This window comes from Electrophorus electricus, chromosome 4, assembly GCF_041902795.1.
Source record: "Electrophorus electricus isolate QZ-2024a chromosome 4, ASM4190279v1, whole genome shotgun sequence".
In the NCBI taxonomy this organism is placed as follows: Eukaryota; Metazoa; Chordata; class Actinopteri; order Gymnotiformes; family Gymnotidae; genus Electrophorus; species Electrophorus electricus.
The window spans coordinates 39,475,673-39,492,234 of record NC_137500.1 but is presented as its reverse complement, the minus strand read 5'-3'; the positions used below and the strand labels follow the sequence as shown (position 1 = coordinate 39,492,234).

General features: G+C 38.8%; 3 protein-coding genes across 6 annotated transcripts; 2 read left to right on the top strand and 1 right to left on the bottom strand.

Annotated features, from left to right (window-relative positions):
- Positions 1-323: 323 nt before the first annotated feature.
- Positions 324-2,412, bottom strand: cln5 (CLN5 lysosomal BMP synthase). The gene is made up of 4 exons (XM_027012667.3): positions 2,237-2,412; positions 1,788-1,962; positions 1,481-1,706; positions 324-1,394 (listed from the first exon to the last, which is right to left on the bottom strand). The coding sequence occupies exons 1-4, from the start codon at positions 2,341-2,343 to the stop codon at positions 907-909; spliced, it is 996 nt and encodes a 331-aa protein (XP_026868468.1). The 5' UTR covers positions 2,344-2,412; the 3' UTR covers positions 324-906.
- rsph1 (radial spoke head component 1) lies at positions 2,410-5,930 on the top strand. Of its 4 annotated transcripts, none has more exons than XM_035523876.2 (8): positions 2,411-2,559; positions 2,639-2,752; positions 3,416-3,521; positions 3,619-3,709; positions 3,890-4,025; positions 4,108-4,179; positions 4,945-5,059; positions 5,219-5,930. In XM_035523876.2, the coding sequence occupies exons 1-8, from the start codon at positions 2,509-2,511 to the stop codon at positions 5,302-5,304; spliced, it is 771 nt and encodes a 256-aa protein (XP_035379769.1). In that variant the 5' UTR covers positions 2,411-2,508; the 3' UTR covers positions 5,305-5,930. The 4 variants fall into 4 exon arrangements, with proteins under 4 accessions (XP_081569860.1, XP_035379769.1, XP_081569858.1 ...); XM_035523875.2 differs by having other exon boundaries at positions 2,447-2,559; positions 2,626-2,752; XM_081713734.1 differs by lacking the exon at positions 3,416-3,521 and having other exon boundaries at positions 2,410-2,559; positions 3,549-3,709.
- A 2,978-nt stretch (positions 5,931-8,908) lies between these two features.
- Positions 8,909-14,006, top strand: stx19 (syntaxin 19). The gene is made up of 2 exons (XM_081713725.1): positions 8,909-9,206; positions 10,998-14,006. Exon 2 carries the CDS (start codon positions 11,076-11,078, stop codon positions 11,967-11,969), a length of 894 nt encoding a protein of 297 aa, XP_081569851.1. The 5' UTR covers positions 8,909-9,206; positions 10,998-11,075; the 3' UTR covers positions 11,970-14,006.
- Positions 14,007-16,562: the final 2,556 nt, after the last annotated feature.

The following is a 16,562-nucleotide window of genomic DNA, read 5'->3' as shown; positions in this document are numbered from 1 at the left end:
ATTAGTTAAAGAGAATAGCTGGTTCATCCTCTGAACAGCTGGTTCACCCTCTGGAGAATGTCAAAGAACCCACATTTTTATACATTGCTGAGGCCTCTACAGAGGCCCTGTATGCAAATCATTCTGAAAGGACAAAGACTCTTTATACTCCTTTATGTTTTACGTTATTAATGTGTCTAATGTTATTAATATGTCTAATGCAATGTTAGGCCTCTTTTGCCTGTTAACACTTTTATTACCTCAGGGAGAAGACATTTTCCTTTGGTTGGCTACACATGTGGCTAGTGATAAACTGAAGGATGCTTCACCATTTAGCTTGCACATGCTTATAATGCAGATTGGTGTTTATTTGCTTTCATACATTCAAAACCATCATATCTGCTAAAAGCAATCAAACAAATTATCATATAGAAACCTGTAAAGGATTAAACTGAAATTATTTTGGGAGTGGGACATGTCAATTTGTGCCATTCCCTGGATCATTCTAGAGAAGGTTACTGATAGAAATGCAGAAGTGACGTACCAAACATTGTTTTATTTGTGGCTTTATGGTTTGCTTTAAAGGTATATTTCTTATCATGTGACATAATTAACAATTGTAATATTTCCAAAGCTCTTGTACAAAATTTTTATTTGGGAAAAATACTTGAGCTACAGCTTATTTATTTTTAAACATTCTAATTTTGAATTACTCAAATTATAAAATTTAAAATAAAAGGAACAGTTGTTATTTCATTATTAATTATAAGAGGAACATTTGCTTATACGCAGTTACACAAATATTTTATACAAAGCAATACTGAAAAAAAATTGTTACTTAACTGACTTAATTGTATACCTCTGGCAAATCACAGTAAATATGCAGAATTGTTCTCTGACATTTTAGTAAAAATCTGATGGCAGTCTCTACGGTAAAGGAACTTCCTCATATGTAATTTGTATGTAGGGTGGCTTCATTGGCAAGTGCCAATACTCAGAGTTGTAAAACAGATAGAAAGTCTCCTTTAGTACTACTGTTTTATACGCTTCAATCAAACTAAGGAGGAACTGAAACACTGACTGATGAGGCTGGAATGAATGGTAAAACTTTCTGATATCCACAGCCAGAGCTTTCATGGACGACTGTCCAAATATGGTTTCCTCATCCCCAAGGTATGTGGGTTCTCCACTGTACAGGTATATTTTGGTGTAGTTAGTCTGAGTTTTGCTTGAGATTTTGGCTCCAAGCTCTGCCATTTTCCTGTAAGTGCGGTGTACAAACTGCGAACAGTCATATGATTCAAACCAGGTTGTGGAGTTGGTCCCCGGATCTGACCGTACTGTCCACGTCTCATAATAAATACCTGTTTCATTGTCCTCTTGGACCCACTGTGCCAGGCTATTGAACTGTTCACCTAAGAAAGAAAACTGATGTTTACGATTCAGAATGTGCACACCACCCTAAACAAGTTTTTATATAAATGTGTGGTCAGCCATATACCTGACATTTCTCCAACTTTCTCTAGAGTTCCATTCTGTTTCCAGTGGATGTCATCTATTTCCTCAAAGAAGCAAGCAGCACCCTGATTACACCAAAAAGGAGCAGCAATGTCCTTTCGCTCATGAGGAAAAGTGCAATTTCCAAGCTGGAAAAGTTCATACCATTCCATAGTATAATTCCTCCCCGTTTCTGAACTGGCAAACCCGATGGCATCATGCATTACATGCTGGAAAAGGAGCAGACACCTTGAAGCACTTATTAGCTTACCTTATCAGTACTGTGAGGATGTGTTAGATTGTAGACTTACAAATTTTCCTAGAAGATCACCGTATTTGAATTCCCACACCGGGGTTTGAAGTCGAAACACCGAAATGACATCCTTGTCGCTCATATGAGGGATGCAGCCCTCAGGGTCGCCGGTAGGACAGAAAGGGTACAAAGCCTGGCAGTATGGATCAGTGCCTGGACGACGGTCAACTCGCCTATTATTTTGCCAACAAAGAAACTCACATGACTCTGAGTCAGGGGTGTCATTTGATTTTTAAAATAATTTTTGTTCACAAAATAACTTCGTGACGACTGAATGGTACTAGTTACAACTTAGACGAAGAGCAACCATATGTTAGCCAGCTGGTTAACATGTTGGTTCCCCCAGTACACCCCAAACTTCGCTGGCCAGCACAGCCATGCTAGCGTTAGCCGGGCTCGCTAGATATCACCGTTTGGTGTCAGATATCTCGTGTGGTATTATCTTACCTGTAAGGGACAGGCCATACTTGCTTTCCATCAATATTCTGAAACTCGATCAAAAACAGAAACCAAAGCTGAAGGACAGAATAAACAGAAAACTCCCGACGTTTCATACTAGGAATCGGTGGAACGTAAGGCTAAATGTGCTGCTTCCTTATTTCTGTTACTGACTACAGTCACGTGGCCACTGCAGTGCACATTTGCGCGTGTGCTGTCATGGTAACAGCAAACTCAAACTACTCTTCCGTGGTAGCGAGCTTCCCTTTGTAGGCTAAATCATGTCAGATGTTGGATCGGAGTATTTTGAAGATGAGCAGGGGTATATTGGAGTAAGTTTGTGTACATTTAGTTACATTTCCATGTACTTCATTAGCCCGCAGCCTTACTCTCACCAGTCCTGCATTTCAGGAGTACGAGGGTGATCGCAGTGAAGCGGGAGAGAGGCATGGCGTCGGAAGAGCCGTCCTGCCCAACGGGGACACTTACCAGGGGATGTATGAACACGGGAAAAGGTCTGGGCAGGTAAACACCTGGATAAAATGGCTTGCTAGATGTTTTGTGTCTGGATTGAATCAGACTTAGGCTTGGTGTCTTTGCTTATTGTGACTATTTAATCAAAGTGACACTTGAGAACAAAACTTAAACATTCAAGAATTGGTACTGCTCTAGAACTAAAGATAACCTCCTGCGAATGGCAAATAGTCTTCACCTTTCTTAAACTTTTGATTGATCTCCATACTTAAAGACAGACACACTACATCTCTCTTCACCAGTTGCCTGATTTTATTAGAGTAAACTTTTCAAATGTTTTCCTAGTCCTAACATCATTGTAAGTCTCAGGCTGCCTGACCCAATATATCCCAAAAGAATTATTAATATAATATTATGCTGGACTTTAGAATATAGCAGCACTAACTGTAAAATGTAAAGACTTGGAATATCCCTAAACTACAGAACCTCCTTCCACAAGACATTTACCCAGGAACCTTCTACAAGTAGCCTAGCAGTTTAATCTGACTTTCTTTTATTTTGACATTCCATCTTCTTTATCCATTTTTTAATTTCTTTTATTAGAAATTAACTATTCTTTTATTACATTTATTATCTCTTTTTGTGTGACATTTAATTACTTTGATGTATATTCTGTGATGGAAGTGTCCATTAAATCCACACGTTGATCGCCAGGGAACATACAGATTCAAGAATGGTTCTCGATACATAGGGGAGTATTACATGAACCAGAAGCATGGACAAGGAATTTTCTACTATCCAGATGGTTCTGTTTATGAAGGTGAGAGTTGGAAGTACTTTCTTCCAGATGAAGGAGACTGTAAGGCACAGATGTTTGAACACAGAAGTGCTCTGTTCTTCATCTCTCCTCCCTGAAGGCTCCTGGGTGGGTGATCAACGGCAGGGACACGGGCTCTATACGTATCCCAATGGAGACACATATGATGGCAAGTGGCTGCAGCATCAAAGGTGCACTCTGCAACTATGCTCATCTGCATTTGAATTCAGATGTCTCATTAAAACTATATGTATTGAATGAATGGACAGTACATTATATTTTGTGATTTTTAATTATTGATGCTGGCCAAACAGTTTATTATAGTTTTTCCCTTCTGTCTTTCCCCTTGTTTTTTTTAATCTGTTGAACAGGCATGGGCAAGGTGTGTACACACACCACGACACCGGCTCCAAGTACGTTGGCATGTGGGTTATGGGTAAGATGGAGTCTGCTGGCGAGTTAATTCATCTAAACCACCAATTCCAGGGCACGTTTCACAACAATAATGTACGTCCCAGCTCTTTTTTTTCTCTCCACTCCATTTATTTGAAATGCTTGTTTCCTCTTATTTATCCGAGCTGTTCCCCAGCCCTCAGGTCCAGGGAAATATGTGTTTGACATCGGCTGTGAGCAGCATGGCGAGTACATCCAGGTGGATCAGGTAACATGAGCTTTCAGTCTTTGATTAAGATAAGTTGAAGAATGTATTTCTATGTAGCTTTAGTCCTGGTCATGAATATAATGAGTCAAGGTATGGAACTGTGTTTGCTGTTGCATAAACAGGAACATGAAGAAGTAAGGAAGTAATAGAAACAATTGTATAAAGATGATGTGTTTTATAAGTAAAGTAGCTTGTATTGAGTCTATCACTCTAATAAATGTTGTGATTGATTAAAGTGATATTCCCCTGCTGAAACTTCAGCCAGCACTAGATGAGGGGACCATTAAGGATGGGATGGTCTTGAAGTTGCACTCCCCATCCACTCCTCAAGGGGAGCGCTATATCTCCATTGCAGCCTTTGGAGAGGAGGTTCTGTGGCAAGCAGCCTGGCACACTGTTGCTGTGTCTCTGATGTAGTTTGATTGTTGCCTTTGTGCATGCCAACAGAGACTCAAAAAGGCCTACCATAACCTCTGCTTATCTGTCTTGTGCTAGAATGTTTGGCCTTAGAAATTTCTCTTAGATGACAGGCACTGGAGTTTCAAATGTTTTAAAGCTTGGTGTTTTTTTTCTATTATTATTTGTTTTACAATACCTGAATATTTGGCCAACTTGATCCTTCAGAAACATAAAAAACACATCAAGCCTTTTAAAACACCTGCGCATTTCTATAGTGCTATAGAAAAAGTGTAAAAAGTGTGAGTGTAGATAGTGTGAGTTGACATTAATGTGACGCTTCATGACTTGAGAGTCTTTGGGCTACAGGATAAAGGAGAGACGGAGGAGGAGGAGCCCGTCAATACTGCCATTCTCAAATGGAAACCCAAAGCTGTGACTCCTTTATCCGTCTGCACGCCTGCTAAAGACCACACCCCTCCTGGTGGGTATCATGTGGCCTGACATGTATACTGTACACTCAGGCCAATATTTGTAACAACACAAATGCAATAGATTTTCAGTAGTGTACAGTTTTTATACAGCTGTAGACCTTTCTCTTTCTATCGTGCTATTCACATTACGTTTGTACTTTTATTTGTAGGCCAGGGCCTATCGGGAGAAAAAAAAGATCAGACCATCCTGGAGGAACAGAATGGAGAACAGAGCCCAACTCCAGAAAACAACTGATCATGAAGCAAGACACAATTACAGCTGCACTGATTTATATAATACAACAATATTGTCATTACCGCTTCTAAGCTGTGATATTAAACTGATTATTACTGTAATTAGTGTTTTGTTTCCTTGTCAGATCCAGACACAATTTACTCCATCAATGAATATTTTCTAACACAAATCAGAAGATGGTGGAAATTTAATTCTGGTGTATCGGTATGCATTTTCTTAAGATTCTCTGCAAAGGGTGGTGTACACTACCTGGCACATGGTAGTTTGTTTCATGGGTCCTTGTACAATAAATGCTTGTTTACTCAGCAATGGTATCTAAATTGCTATTAATCACTCACGTGATTTGAGTGTCAAATGTCTCCCCAAAAGGAAGTAAATTTTTGTAGTTGTTAGTTGCATTAATATGATTGTTATATTACTGGTGTTATATTACTGGTCATTTTGCTTTTAAAGTGCAGTTAGTTACAGCATTTAGTGTGTGTATATACTTATATTTGTCTGGTAAAGATTAAATAATAATTCACTGTTTTTATAGCTGTATAACTTGCTTGGAAAAAAGGTTTTATCATGGTGACATGAGTATGTTTTCTGCTTTGTATTCATAGTAATTAAATTATGGAGGACAATTCATTTTTTTTTTTACTGTTTCCATGTGAAATAAGAAGCACAAAAACAATCCTTAAGCAAATTTGGGATGTTCTACAAATAATTCATATTATGTAATGTTGATTTTTTAATTTTCTCCCCACTGTTCACAGAACAAAGTAAGTACATTTTGAATTCAAAGTCAAATGTATTTACATAGCGCTTTTTCCAACAGAAATAGTTACAAAGCAGCTTTACAAATGTCCTAGTCCAAGCCCCCAGTGAACAAGCCAAGCGCAACAGTGGCAAGGGAAAACCCCCTAGAGCATAAGGAAGAAACCTTGAGGGACCAAGACTCAGAGGGGGCGTCCTCCTCTGGCCGACAACGCACACCGCAATAGAAACAATAAAGAGCAGAAGAATAGTGAGAAAATAATAATAATAATAAAGAAATAATCAGTGAATGTCTATTCTGTGTTTCTAGAAGTCCTAGTCTGGTTTCAACAGTGTGCATGTGTCCATAACCCATCCCGCATGAGAACGTCTGTCAAGGACAACAGAGAGTAGTTGTCTGGGAGGAGGTGTGGTGGGCTACAGCAGGGGGCATCAGGAGGTGGTGGGAGGAGCCATGAAAGCTGAGACGGGTTGAGGCTCAGTAACATCATGTCAGGGGTAGGTAAACCTCGGCAGAAAGAGAGGCTAGATTATTAGGCATGTGCAGGTATGGGGGTGTGTCAATTAGGGAACTATAATGTGCAGTGATTGACTGCAGCAGATCTAGCTATGGCAGCACAGCTAAGAGGAAAGAGCCAGAAGGAACCACAGGCATGAGGGCACCCTGGAACATCAGCACTCCACCACCCTCAGTCAACAAACTTGAGTGACAAAAAAGAACTGGAAAAATAAAAAGAACTATCATCCATGTTTTAATTACCAAATATAAAGAAAAACAAAACAAAACAATTGATGTGACGCGCCCAGTCCATTTGTAACGTTGCTGAGTCACTGTGCTGCTGTGGGGTATAAAGTACTCAGTTACACCTTTGTTTACTCTGTATTCGAATCCTATTAATTGTCTTTATGACAAATAGTATTGGTTCTTCCATATGATTCTATCTGAAATTGCATTCTACTCATTAAAGTTTCTGTGGAAGGATAAATGTTTGAAGGGTAAATTAAATACAGTCTACGACTCTCTGTGTTTGTGCATGTGGCCTGGTACCCTTACAACAGCTTTAAAGAAATCAGCTTTATAAAGGGTCCAAGTACACTAGAAGAATGAAGAAATCTGGAGAGGACACACGGCTGAGCAGGGAAATCCATCCTCCCCTGGCCCCACACCACAAACTTACCACAAAACACAAGCTAATAACACAGACATGTTACAGAAGGCTTTAAATGGTGTGTACTCTTAGGACTACTCTAACATGAGCGACATAACATTTATTTACATTTAACTGACACTTTTATCCAAAGCAACTTGCAATTCAGACTGAACACAACTTAAGGCCCAACAGTGGCAACATGGTGGTGCTTAAACTTGCAACCTTTGGATTACTAGTCAAGTAGTTTAACCACTCAGCTACCAATGCTCTTATATAACAGTCTTATAAGTGACACTAACTTACCTATGCCGCCACTATTAGCTACTGAACCTGAAACCAGGCCAAGGCAGAGATTTGTTTAAAGGGATGTTTATTCTGGGCGAAATGGAATGCTGCTTGCTTTTAAGACTGGATTCTTTCTCAAGGGGGAGGAAAGGCTATTCATGTAGCAGTGTACTGCTTTCTGGTAGGCTGATGCACTTTATATCATCATTCTCTTCTCTTTATTGGGGTTGCTGATTGGTTAGATTGAATTGACCATTACTTTCACTGTGTTCCACTGTTTGTGTGACCTCTCCCTCACCTGTCTTTTCCCTACTAAGAGTAACAAGCTTCTGAAGCTAAATTGTAATCCCACAGCAGTCTAAAAGCGAGAGTTCCCAAAGCATTTCTATGGTTCACACAGATATTGTATCCTATCTGTATTCTGCTTTCCTAATCCATTTGGGTTATTGTAAATGCTCAGGTTTTTAAAGCATATACTAAATCAAACTAACTGCATTGTGCAGTTTTCTGTCATCTATCTAGAAATCAAGACTGAAGCAGTATCAGTTTCCTCTGCACTCCTGCTTCTCTTTACAGACACTCATCCGATAATTTAAGACCCTGGCAGGGGCTGACGAGCTGTCCTCAAACCAGTTCTTAGGGGCATTATGAAAGGCTTCCAACAGTCTTTTCAGGTATGTTTCTTCCATAGACATTTTTGTAACATTACAGCGGTTTTTCACTTTATCTTTGCAAGACATGAAAATTTACATTGTATAATTACTTACAGTTAGACAGCAGAATGGGGTCTAAATGAAAGGTTTGTCAGACCTGAAGTGGCAGTAATAGAAGCATGAGCTGGCAATATGTTTTTCTACTTTACAGACGTGATACTAGCTATTAAAAGTTTATCTACAAAGCAAGCTAAGCACTTCAGTGATGGAATTAATCATGCCAGTAAAAATTAACTGTTCATGAACCGTTACACTACCAGTAACACTACAAATTCATCTTACACAGGTTAGCTAGGTTCTAATTCATAATGACTGCTCCTGGTTTCTACTGCTTTCTCAATGACATATTACGATTTCTCAGTTGGAACATGAACAATAAAACCTACTTGCCAAAACCTCATATTTTAAATACCAATTTAATGATGCATGAAATACCCACAGAGAAACTAGAAAGTGTGTTTGTGTGTATGTGTGTGTTTTTCTGGACATGGGTGCAGGAGTGTGTTATGTGTGGGTGGAGAGTCTTTCTGCTATTTTGGCACATAAATTCTAAACCCTGTCAGAAGTAATCAGAACAGTTCAATGAGCTTATTGTTGCTGTAAACTACACTGAGTTCAAGGAACTTGGGCTGCAGCTTGTGGTCTCTCTGCACTTTGCTTGGTGGTGTGACTCCTGCTCCTTCAGATAGCCTAACAAGCTCTCTTCTCCATTTATTAAACAGTTCTAACTACAGTAGGAGGTGTGGTCACAAACTAGCTCTACCAGATTTCCCAGGAGACTGGACTGTATAAGCTTTCAGACGTTTGTGTCCCTCTAGATCAGACCGGGTTAGAGCGCGTCCCTGAGGAATCTTCACTGCTCGGACTTCCTGTTCTCTCGTGTGGGATCTGCTCAGGTTTCATCATGTCCATGGTTGAGTTGAAGTGTGGGCTTAAATCCAGGGCTGCACACAATGCAGCAGAATTCAGCCCTTCGGGGATTAAAAGAAAAGAGGTAAAACATTTTCATAACTGTTACACTGTCTTAATGGGTCATTACAAAGTGTTAACAAGCACAGAGAGTTTTGTTTTACCGTATAACTTACTCTAACATTTATAGAGGGGATGAATATTCCTATTCAGATCAAATACAAAGAAAGAGATATACATTAGCCTTCTAAAGAATGACTCAATATTTCCTGTTAAATATAATTTCCTTAGTATGATTGTTATATTACTGGTCATTTAGCAGCCTATCTAGCAGAAAGGCAGTAGTCCTTTTTGCTTAAACTGTAAACAGTAATAGTTATCTATAACTTAGTTAACTATTATAGTTAACTATAATAGCAAGTAAATGGTTGATTTTTAAATGTTTTTAATTATGTAGGTAGTTTGAACCTAAAAACCTTTATGACCCTATGGACATTCAATTCATGAAGGGTTTACTGATGGTATAATTTATCTGGACAGCTTAGTGTGTGTCCTAAAGCTGGCCCTCTGACTAATACACCAGCACAGAGCTATGATATAGTATGTCAGCACTAAGAGTTTTTCTATAAACACTGACTGGAGATGAGCCTGTGGGCAGTGAAACCAAACAAGAACATACCCTGATGTACAACACCATTTACAATGTGTGTTAGGAAATTCAGGCCTAGTTTGTTATAGATGCTCAGGGCAATTTGAACTGGACATACAGAAACATTGTGAAATGTTTTCCTGCGTTTTCCTGGCTGTGTAAGCATAGCTCAGTAGACCTCTGAGCCTGGATGAGCTGAACAAAGCTCACCCTTATATGCGTTAGAACTAGACAGGTCTCACACACACAAACACACACACAAACACACACACACACACACACACACACACACACACACACACACACACACACACACACACACACACTCACACACACACGTGCGCGCGTAAAGGTATTTGCACTCTTTCCTGCCTGCAATTCATCTTGTAACTGGATCACATCTGAGTTGGACTGTTCCTTTTAATTTTGCTCAGACATTTTATAAACATTCCACACTTTAGCCTTTTTAAAAAATCTACTTCGATTCTCAAGGCCCATGTTTCCACTGCACATGAAAAACATTAGTAATAAATTTTACTTCTCACACCACCATTGTAGAACAAAGTAAACCTCAGCAAAATGTGCAGTGTCATGGTCACATTTAGGACTTTGTTAATTAAAGACACTTTAAACTGAGGAGGCAATAAATGTACTAAAAGATATATGAACAGGAGCTATTAGTATTCATAAGCATTCATACCTACAAACATTCACTTAGAAAGCTAAAATTGACTGTCATTTCATCCTTTCTTTGGCACGTGGATTTAGCTTGGTCAAAGATAGGGTGTACGGAAATTCCAACTGGCAAAAAAAATGTGATATTTTTTCCATGTTAAATATACATTTCTCCTCTGTAATTTAGAAAAGGCTGTTATGGGATGAAATGGTGCACATTCCAAAAATGCTTTTTCCACTATTTTTATGCAAAGGTGTAAGCTAAGTTTATGTTTATGTAAATTAGCTAAGTTAAGGTTATATGCACATTCCAAGTTTACCACCCAGAGCATCATCATCACAGTCAAAGGCAATGCAGGAGTTTTGTGGCAGGGGATGAATGTGTGGACTGTGGATACATTTGCAGCACATAATGCATCTTTATGAATGATTTAAGCAAAGCATGTTTTTGATCACACTGTTCTTTGAGTATTTTGTGTAATTCATGTATTTTGAAAAGAGTTTGTGTGTGACAATGTCCATTTTCTCTGACCTCATTCTGACCAATTACAGGACATGCAGGGACAGCTCTTGGGCTAAACGCATGCGTGACACCATTCTCCCTGAGGCGCTCGTCTCTCCGTCTCAGTCATGAAGGATCGCTTTGATGAGCTACGACAGTGCATGAAAGACAGCCAAGGACAGCGTGGAGATGACAACCCTGTCACCCACCACCACGAGGACGAAGATAACGTGTCCCCTCTCGGCCCGCAGGCCGTGGTCTTCGAAGCTGAGCCCGTGCTGAAGCATTTCCTGGAGGAGGCCAGACGCGTCGGTGATGGCATCAACGAGCTGGAGGCGGAGGTGAGGAAGATCAGCCAGCAGCAGAAGAACTTGGTGGCCACCATGCTGCGCCTCAGCGTGATGCGCAAGGAGAGCAGTGTCGTGCAGAGCATCAAGCTTCAGGCAGAGAGCCTGCACAAGCAGCTGAATGGCCTCTCCAGCAGGGCCGACCACGCCGAGGCTGAGCTGGGTGCGTCGGTCACCACCGTGCGGATCCAGAGGACCCAGCATGCAGCACTCTTCCACCGCTTCCAGAGCGTCATGCGGCGCTACAACGATGCGCTCATGAGCAAGCAGGACAAGTGCAAGCGATTCATAGTTAGACAGCTGGAGGTGGCTGGGCAGGAGGTGTCCGAGGTGGAGGTGGAGAACATGATGGAACAGGGCAAATGGGATGTCTTCACCGAGAACATTCTGCTGGATGTGAAAATCACACGCACTCAACTATCAGAGATCGAACAGCGCCACAAAGAGCTCGTTACTCTGGAGAGCAACATGAAGGAGCTGAGTGACCTTTTCCTCGCTGTATTCATGCTTGTGGAGGAACAAGGCGTTCAGATCGACAACATCCAGGCCAACGTGGAAAAGACACAGGACTATGTGGTGGTTACTAACGAGAAGTTCAAAATAGCGTCCAGATATAAGAGAAGGAACCCTTTGAGAAGGCTCTGCTGCTGCTGCTGTCCTTGTATAAGCAGCTAAGGAGGACAGGAAGGGCAGCAAGACGAGATCAGACTATCAGACTGAGAGACAGACAGAATAAAGAGATCAGACTGAGAAAACAGAAGGGATGAAGAGATCAGACTGAGAGACAGACCGAGCGAAGAGATCAGACTGAGAAAATAGACAGAATAAAGAGATCAGACTGAGAAAACAGAGCGAAGAGATCAGATTGAGATAACAGAAGGGATGAAGAGATCAGACTGAGAAAACAGACAGATGAGCCAGTGAAATACTGCAGCCAAGGGAGTACCAAAGCTTTGGCTGCTACACAGCACTGAAGGCTTCTGGGTATGTAACTACTTTGGGATATTGGTGGCTTGGGTTGGTTTGGTTCGCTATTCACTTTAATAAATCTAAAGACGGACGAGGAAACACTCAGAGAACTCTTGCACGGCCAACCAACAGGAGGACTACGGATGACAGACAATATATGTGAACTACTGGATCTTTGTATGTTAACCTATTTCAAACCTGATGGACCAACCAACGAACAAATCCAAGGATCACCGATGGGATCCCCTATATCAGGACTCCTTGCAGAAATCACAATGCAGAAACTGGAACAGAAAGTTATTCCACAAATCAATCAGAAAGTGTGGGTACGCTATGTAGACGACACCTTCGTGATCAAGAAATGCAAAGAAGTCCAATGAACACATGAACTACTTAATAGCACATTCGCTGAAATCCATTTCACAATGGAAACCCAGAAAAAGAAAAATCTCACATTTTTGGACGTCCTTGTCACAAAAGACACAAACGGTGAACTACACACTTCAGCTTACAGAAAATCAACACATACTGAACAAATCCTGCATTACAACAGCAATCATCCAAGAGGTCACAAACAAAGCTGTATCAAAACACTATTCAAAAGAACAGAAACTCAGTGTAGCAGTGAAGAAGCAAAACTGCAAGAGTAGAAACACCTGTATCAAGCCTTCCTAAAAAACGGATACACACAACCAGGAAAAGGAAAACCCTATCATACGTACACATTTCAGAGATGGCAGCATGGTTATTACATCACCGTGGAATCATGCTTGCACACAAACCAACCAAAACCATAAGAACGATGCTGTCAAAACCCAAAGAACAGCCAACAAAAGAGGAAAGAACTAATGTTATCTACAAAATCCAGCAACAACTGTACAACAAAAACTATGTGGGTCAAACAGGGAGAAAATTATCAAAACAATTACATGAATATTAATTAGACACGCTCCACTCTCTTTAACCTCAGTACACGAGGACCAAGAAGGACACTGGGATACGACTGGGATACGACTGGGATACAGCAATAATCATAATGGGAGAAAGAACAAGGGAAGAAAGAGAATTCCTTGAAGCTTGGTTCTCCACTGAATAGTCAATAAGCAAATGTATTGATATCAATCCAATCTACCAACCTCTTAGACTCAGAGAAATGAAACAACAAAAAGCCTTGGTAGAACCCTAAGAAACCAGATACTAATCAATATCTCCTACGCCACTCAGTTACCAAATGTAGTAACCACACCATAACACAATGCGCCACATTTGAATCAATTGGTGACCAAACGTTTGCAATCCAATGACCAAAGTCAGCGATCAACCCAGAATCAGTGTAACTACTATTATAACGGTAGCAAAAGCAACCTGACAAAATACACCAGAGCTAAAGATATAATAGAATTAAGTCTGCTAGATTTCTGCACTAATTTATTTCACTGCTGTCAACCCTATTTCCTTTCTAAATGTTTTCAAATGGACTAAGGTGAACACTTTCCATTTAATAGTGTGTTTTAAAGGAAAAATGCTTAAATGTCATCGTCTTGTTTGATTTTTCTGTCACCTTTTCTGACTCTGTGCAGGACCACCGTTCACTAAAACATTTATTTCTGCTGAACCATTATTCGACAATTCACGGAGAACAACATCCTGAAAGCTTGCTAATGATTCCAGAACAATCTAACAGATCAAAAAGATATCACACTGTATTACCACACTTTTCGTGGTTTAAGACCGTTAAATACAATTTTAAGATGTACTTTGAAAAACTGCATATTTCCTCTGTAAATCTGACTTTTTTTCCATGTCGTTGAAAGAATCTAGCTGGTAGGTCACATGCGGTCATATATTGACTAAAGGCAGCAGTGCTGGCGTGTCATCTCAGGGACGTCAGGGTGTGTGGGCCTTTCTGCTGTTTAGCAGCAGTCTAAAGAGGCCCTGTTCAAAGGGACCATAGCATATGGGGATGATGCTACCATGTTTACACAAGGTAAACAAACAATTTTGCTGCTAATTTAGCTTTTACAGAGGTGTACATATATAAACAACATTACCAGTTCATCATGTTTTCAACGCCATTTCTAACAAATTAATTGATTAATTCGATAAACAAATGAATAGATGAAACGATTGCTATAAATGAAATAATTTTAAACATATTTTCTTTGTAGGCCTAGAAAAGGTTCTTTCGATTGAACGTAAGGGAAGTTGAGTGTATAGAGTATCACAAGAGCAAAGTCCAAGTGTGAGCAACACTTCTGTAATCCTGCAGCAGGAACCAGTTCGCTCGCTGCATGTATTGGAAAATGCTGCCACCTGCTGTTACAGAAGTGAAGTGCACGTCAGCAGTTATATTTACAGCATTTATCTGACGCTTTTATCCAAAGCGACTTACAATTATGACTACATTATGAGTACAACTTGAGCATATCCCATTATAATCTATGGAAGGTCATTTCTGAGCCATCTGTAACTGTAAAACCAAACAATTGGCAAATAAGCACTAAAACCCTGAATGTGGAAACAAATATGTTTTCTAGGTGGTATATAATGACAGAATAATCCTTCAACTATAGCTTTTCATTTTACAGAATAACAGTCATGTCTAGAATAACATTGACAGCCTTACTTTTCACACTCAGTACCAAACAGTACAACTGGTTCATCAGTTTAGAATAAAGAATTTGTGATCTTCAGTGCTTTTAGGTCTTTAGTCTTCCAGTTTACACAGAAACTTGCTGAATAATCAGCATAAAAACGAATGTCAACATTATACCTGCAAATGTCCATTATATATTCATAAAGTGTATTAACACTATAAAACACCTTGTAAAACAAAACCTTGTAGAATATCATGTTGCATTCTTATGTCTACATCAAGTTGTAATAAATAATGGACTAGTTATGATACATAAAGTTATGATACATAATGGACTAGTTATGATATATAAAGCTATAATACATAATGGACTAGGCATGATACATAAGGTTATAATACATAATGGACTTGTTATGATACATAAAGCTATAATACATAATGGACTAGTTATGATACATAATGTTATGATACATAATGGACTAGTTATGATACATAATGGACTAGTTATGATACATAAAGCTATAATACATAATGGAGTAGTTATGATACATAATGGACTAGTTATGATACATAATGTTATGATACATAATGGACTAGTTATGATACATAAAGCTATAATACATAATGGACTAGTTATGATACATAATGGACTAGTTATGATACATAATGTTATGATACATAATGGACTAGTTATGATACATAAGGTTATGATACATAATGGACTAGTTATGATACATAATGGACTAGTTATGATACATAAAGCTATAATACATAATGGAGTAGTTATGATACATAATGGACTAGTTATGATACATAATGTTATGATACATAATGGACTAGTTATGATACATAAAGCTATAATACATAATGGACTAGTTATGATACATAATGGACTAGTTATGATACATAATGTTATGATACATAATGGACTAGTTATGATACATAATGGACTAGTTATGATACATAAAGCTATAATACATAATGGACTAGTTATGATACATAAAGTTATGATACATAATGGACTAGTTATGATACATAAAGCTATAATACATAATGGACTAGTTATGATACATAATGGACTAGTTATGATACATAAAGCTATAATACATAATGGACTAGTTATGATACATAATGGACTAGTTATGATACATAGTGTTATGATACATAATGGACTAGTTATGATACATAAAGTTATGATACATAATGGACTAGTTATGATACATAATGTTATGATACATAATGGACTAGTTATGATACATAAAGCTATAATACATAATGGACTAGTTATGATACATAATGGACTAGTTATGATACATAGTGTTATGATACATAATGGACTAGTTATGATACATAAAGTTATGATACATAATGGACTAGTTATGATACATAATGTTATGATACATAATGGACTAGTTATGATACATAAGGTTATGATACATAATGGACTAGTTATGATACATAATGGACTAGTTATGATACATAAAGCTATAATACATAATGGACTAGTTATGATACATAAGGTTATAATATATAATGGACTAGTTATGATACATAAGATTATAATACATAATGGACTAGTTATGATACATAAAGCTATAATACATAATGGACTAGTTATGATCATTATGATCAATGCTCTACTTCCAGTAGCACCATATCCAAGACTTCAGCTGCCTGCACTAATTCTGCAAACAAGACTGAAG

Excerpts from the sequence above, each read along its gene's own strand:
- cln5 (XM_027012667.3), bottom strand. The coding sequence starts at position 2,343 with ATGAAACGTCGGGAGTTTTCTGTTTATTCTGTCCTTCAGCTTTGGTTT. Across the intron at positions 1,963-2,236 it reads GTATGGCCTGTCCCTTACAG|GCGAGTTGACCGTCGTCCAG; the intron begins GTAAGATAATAC and ends GCAAAATAATAG. Across the intron at positions 1,707-1,787 it reads GTGATCTTCTAGGAAAATTT|CATGTAATGCATGATGCCAT; the intron begins GTAAGTCTACAA and ends CTCCTTTTCCAG.
- rsph1 (XM_035523875.2), top strand. The coding sequence starts at position 2,516 with ATGTTGGATCGGAGTATTTTGAAGATGAGCAGGGGTATATTGGA. Across the intron at positions 2,560-2,625 it reads ATGAGCAGGGGTATATTGGA|TCCTGCATTTCAGGAGTACG; the intron begins GTAAGTTTGTGT and ends TACTCTCACCAG. Across the intron at positions 2,753-3,415 it reads ACGGGAAAAGGTCTGGGCAG|GGAACATACAGATTCAAGAA; the intron begins GTAAACACCTGG and ends GTTGATCGCCAG.
- stx19 (XM_081713725.1), top strand. The coding sequence starts at position 11,076 with ATGAAGGATCGCTTTGATGAGCTACGACAGTGCATGAAAGACAGCCAA.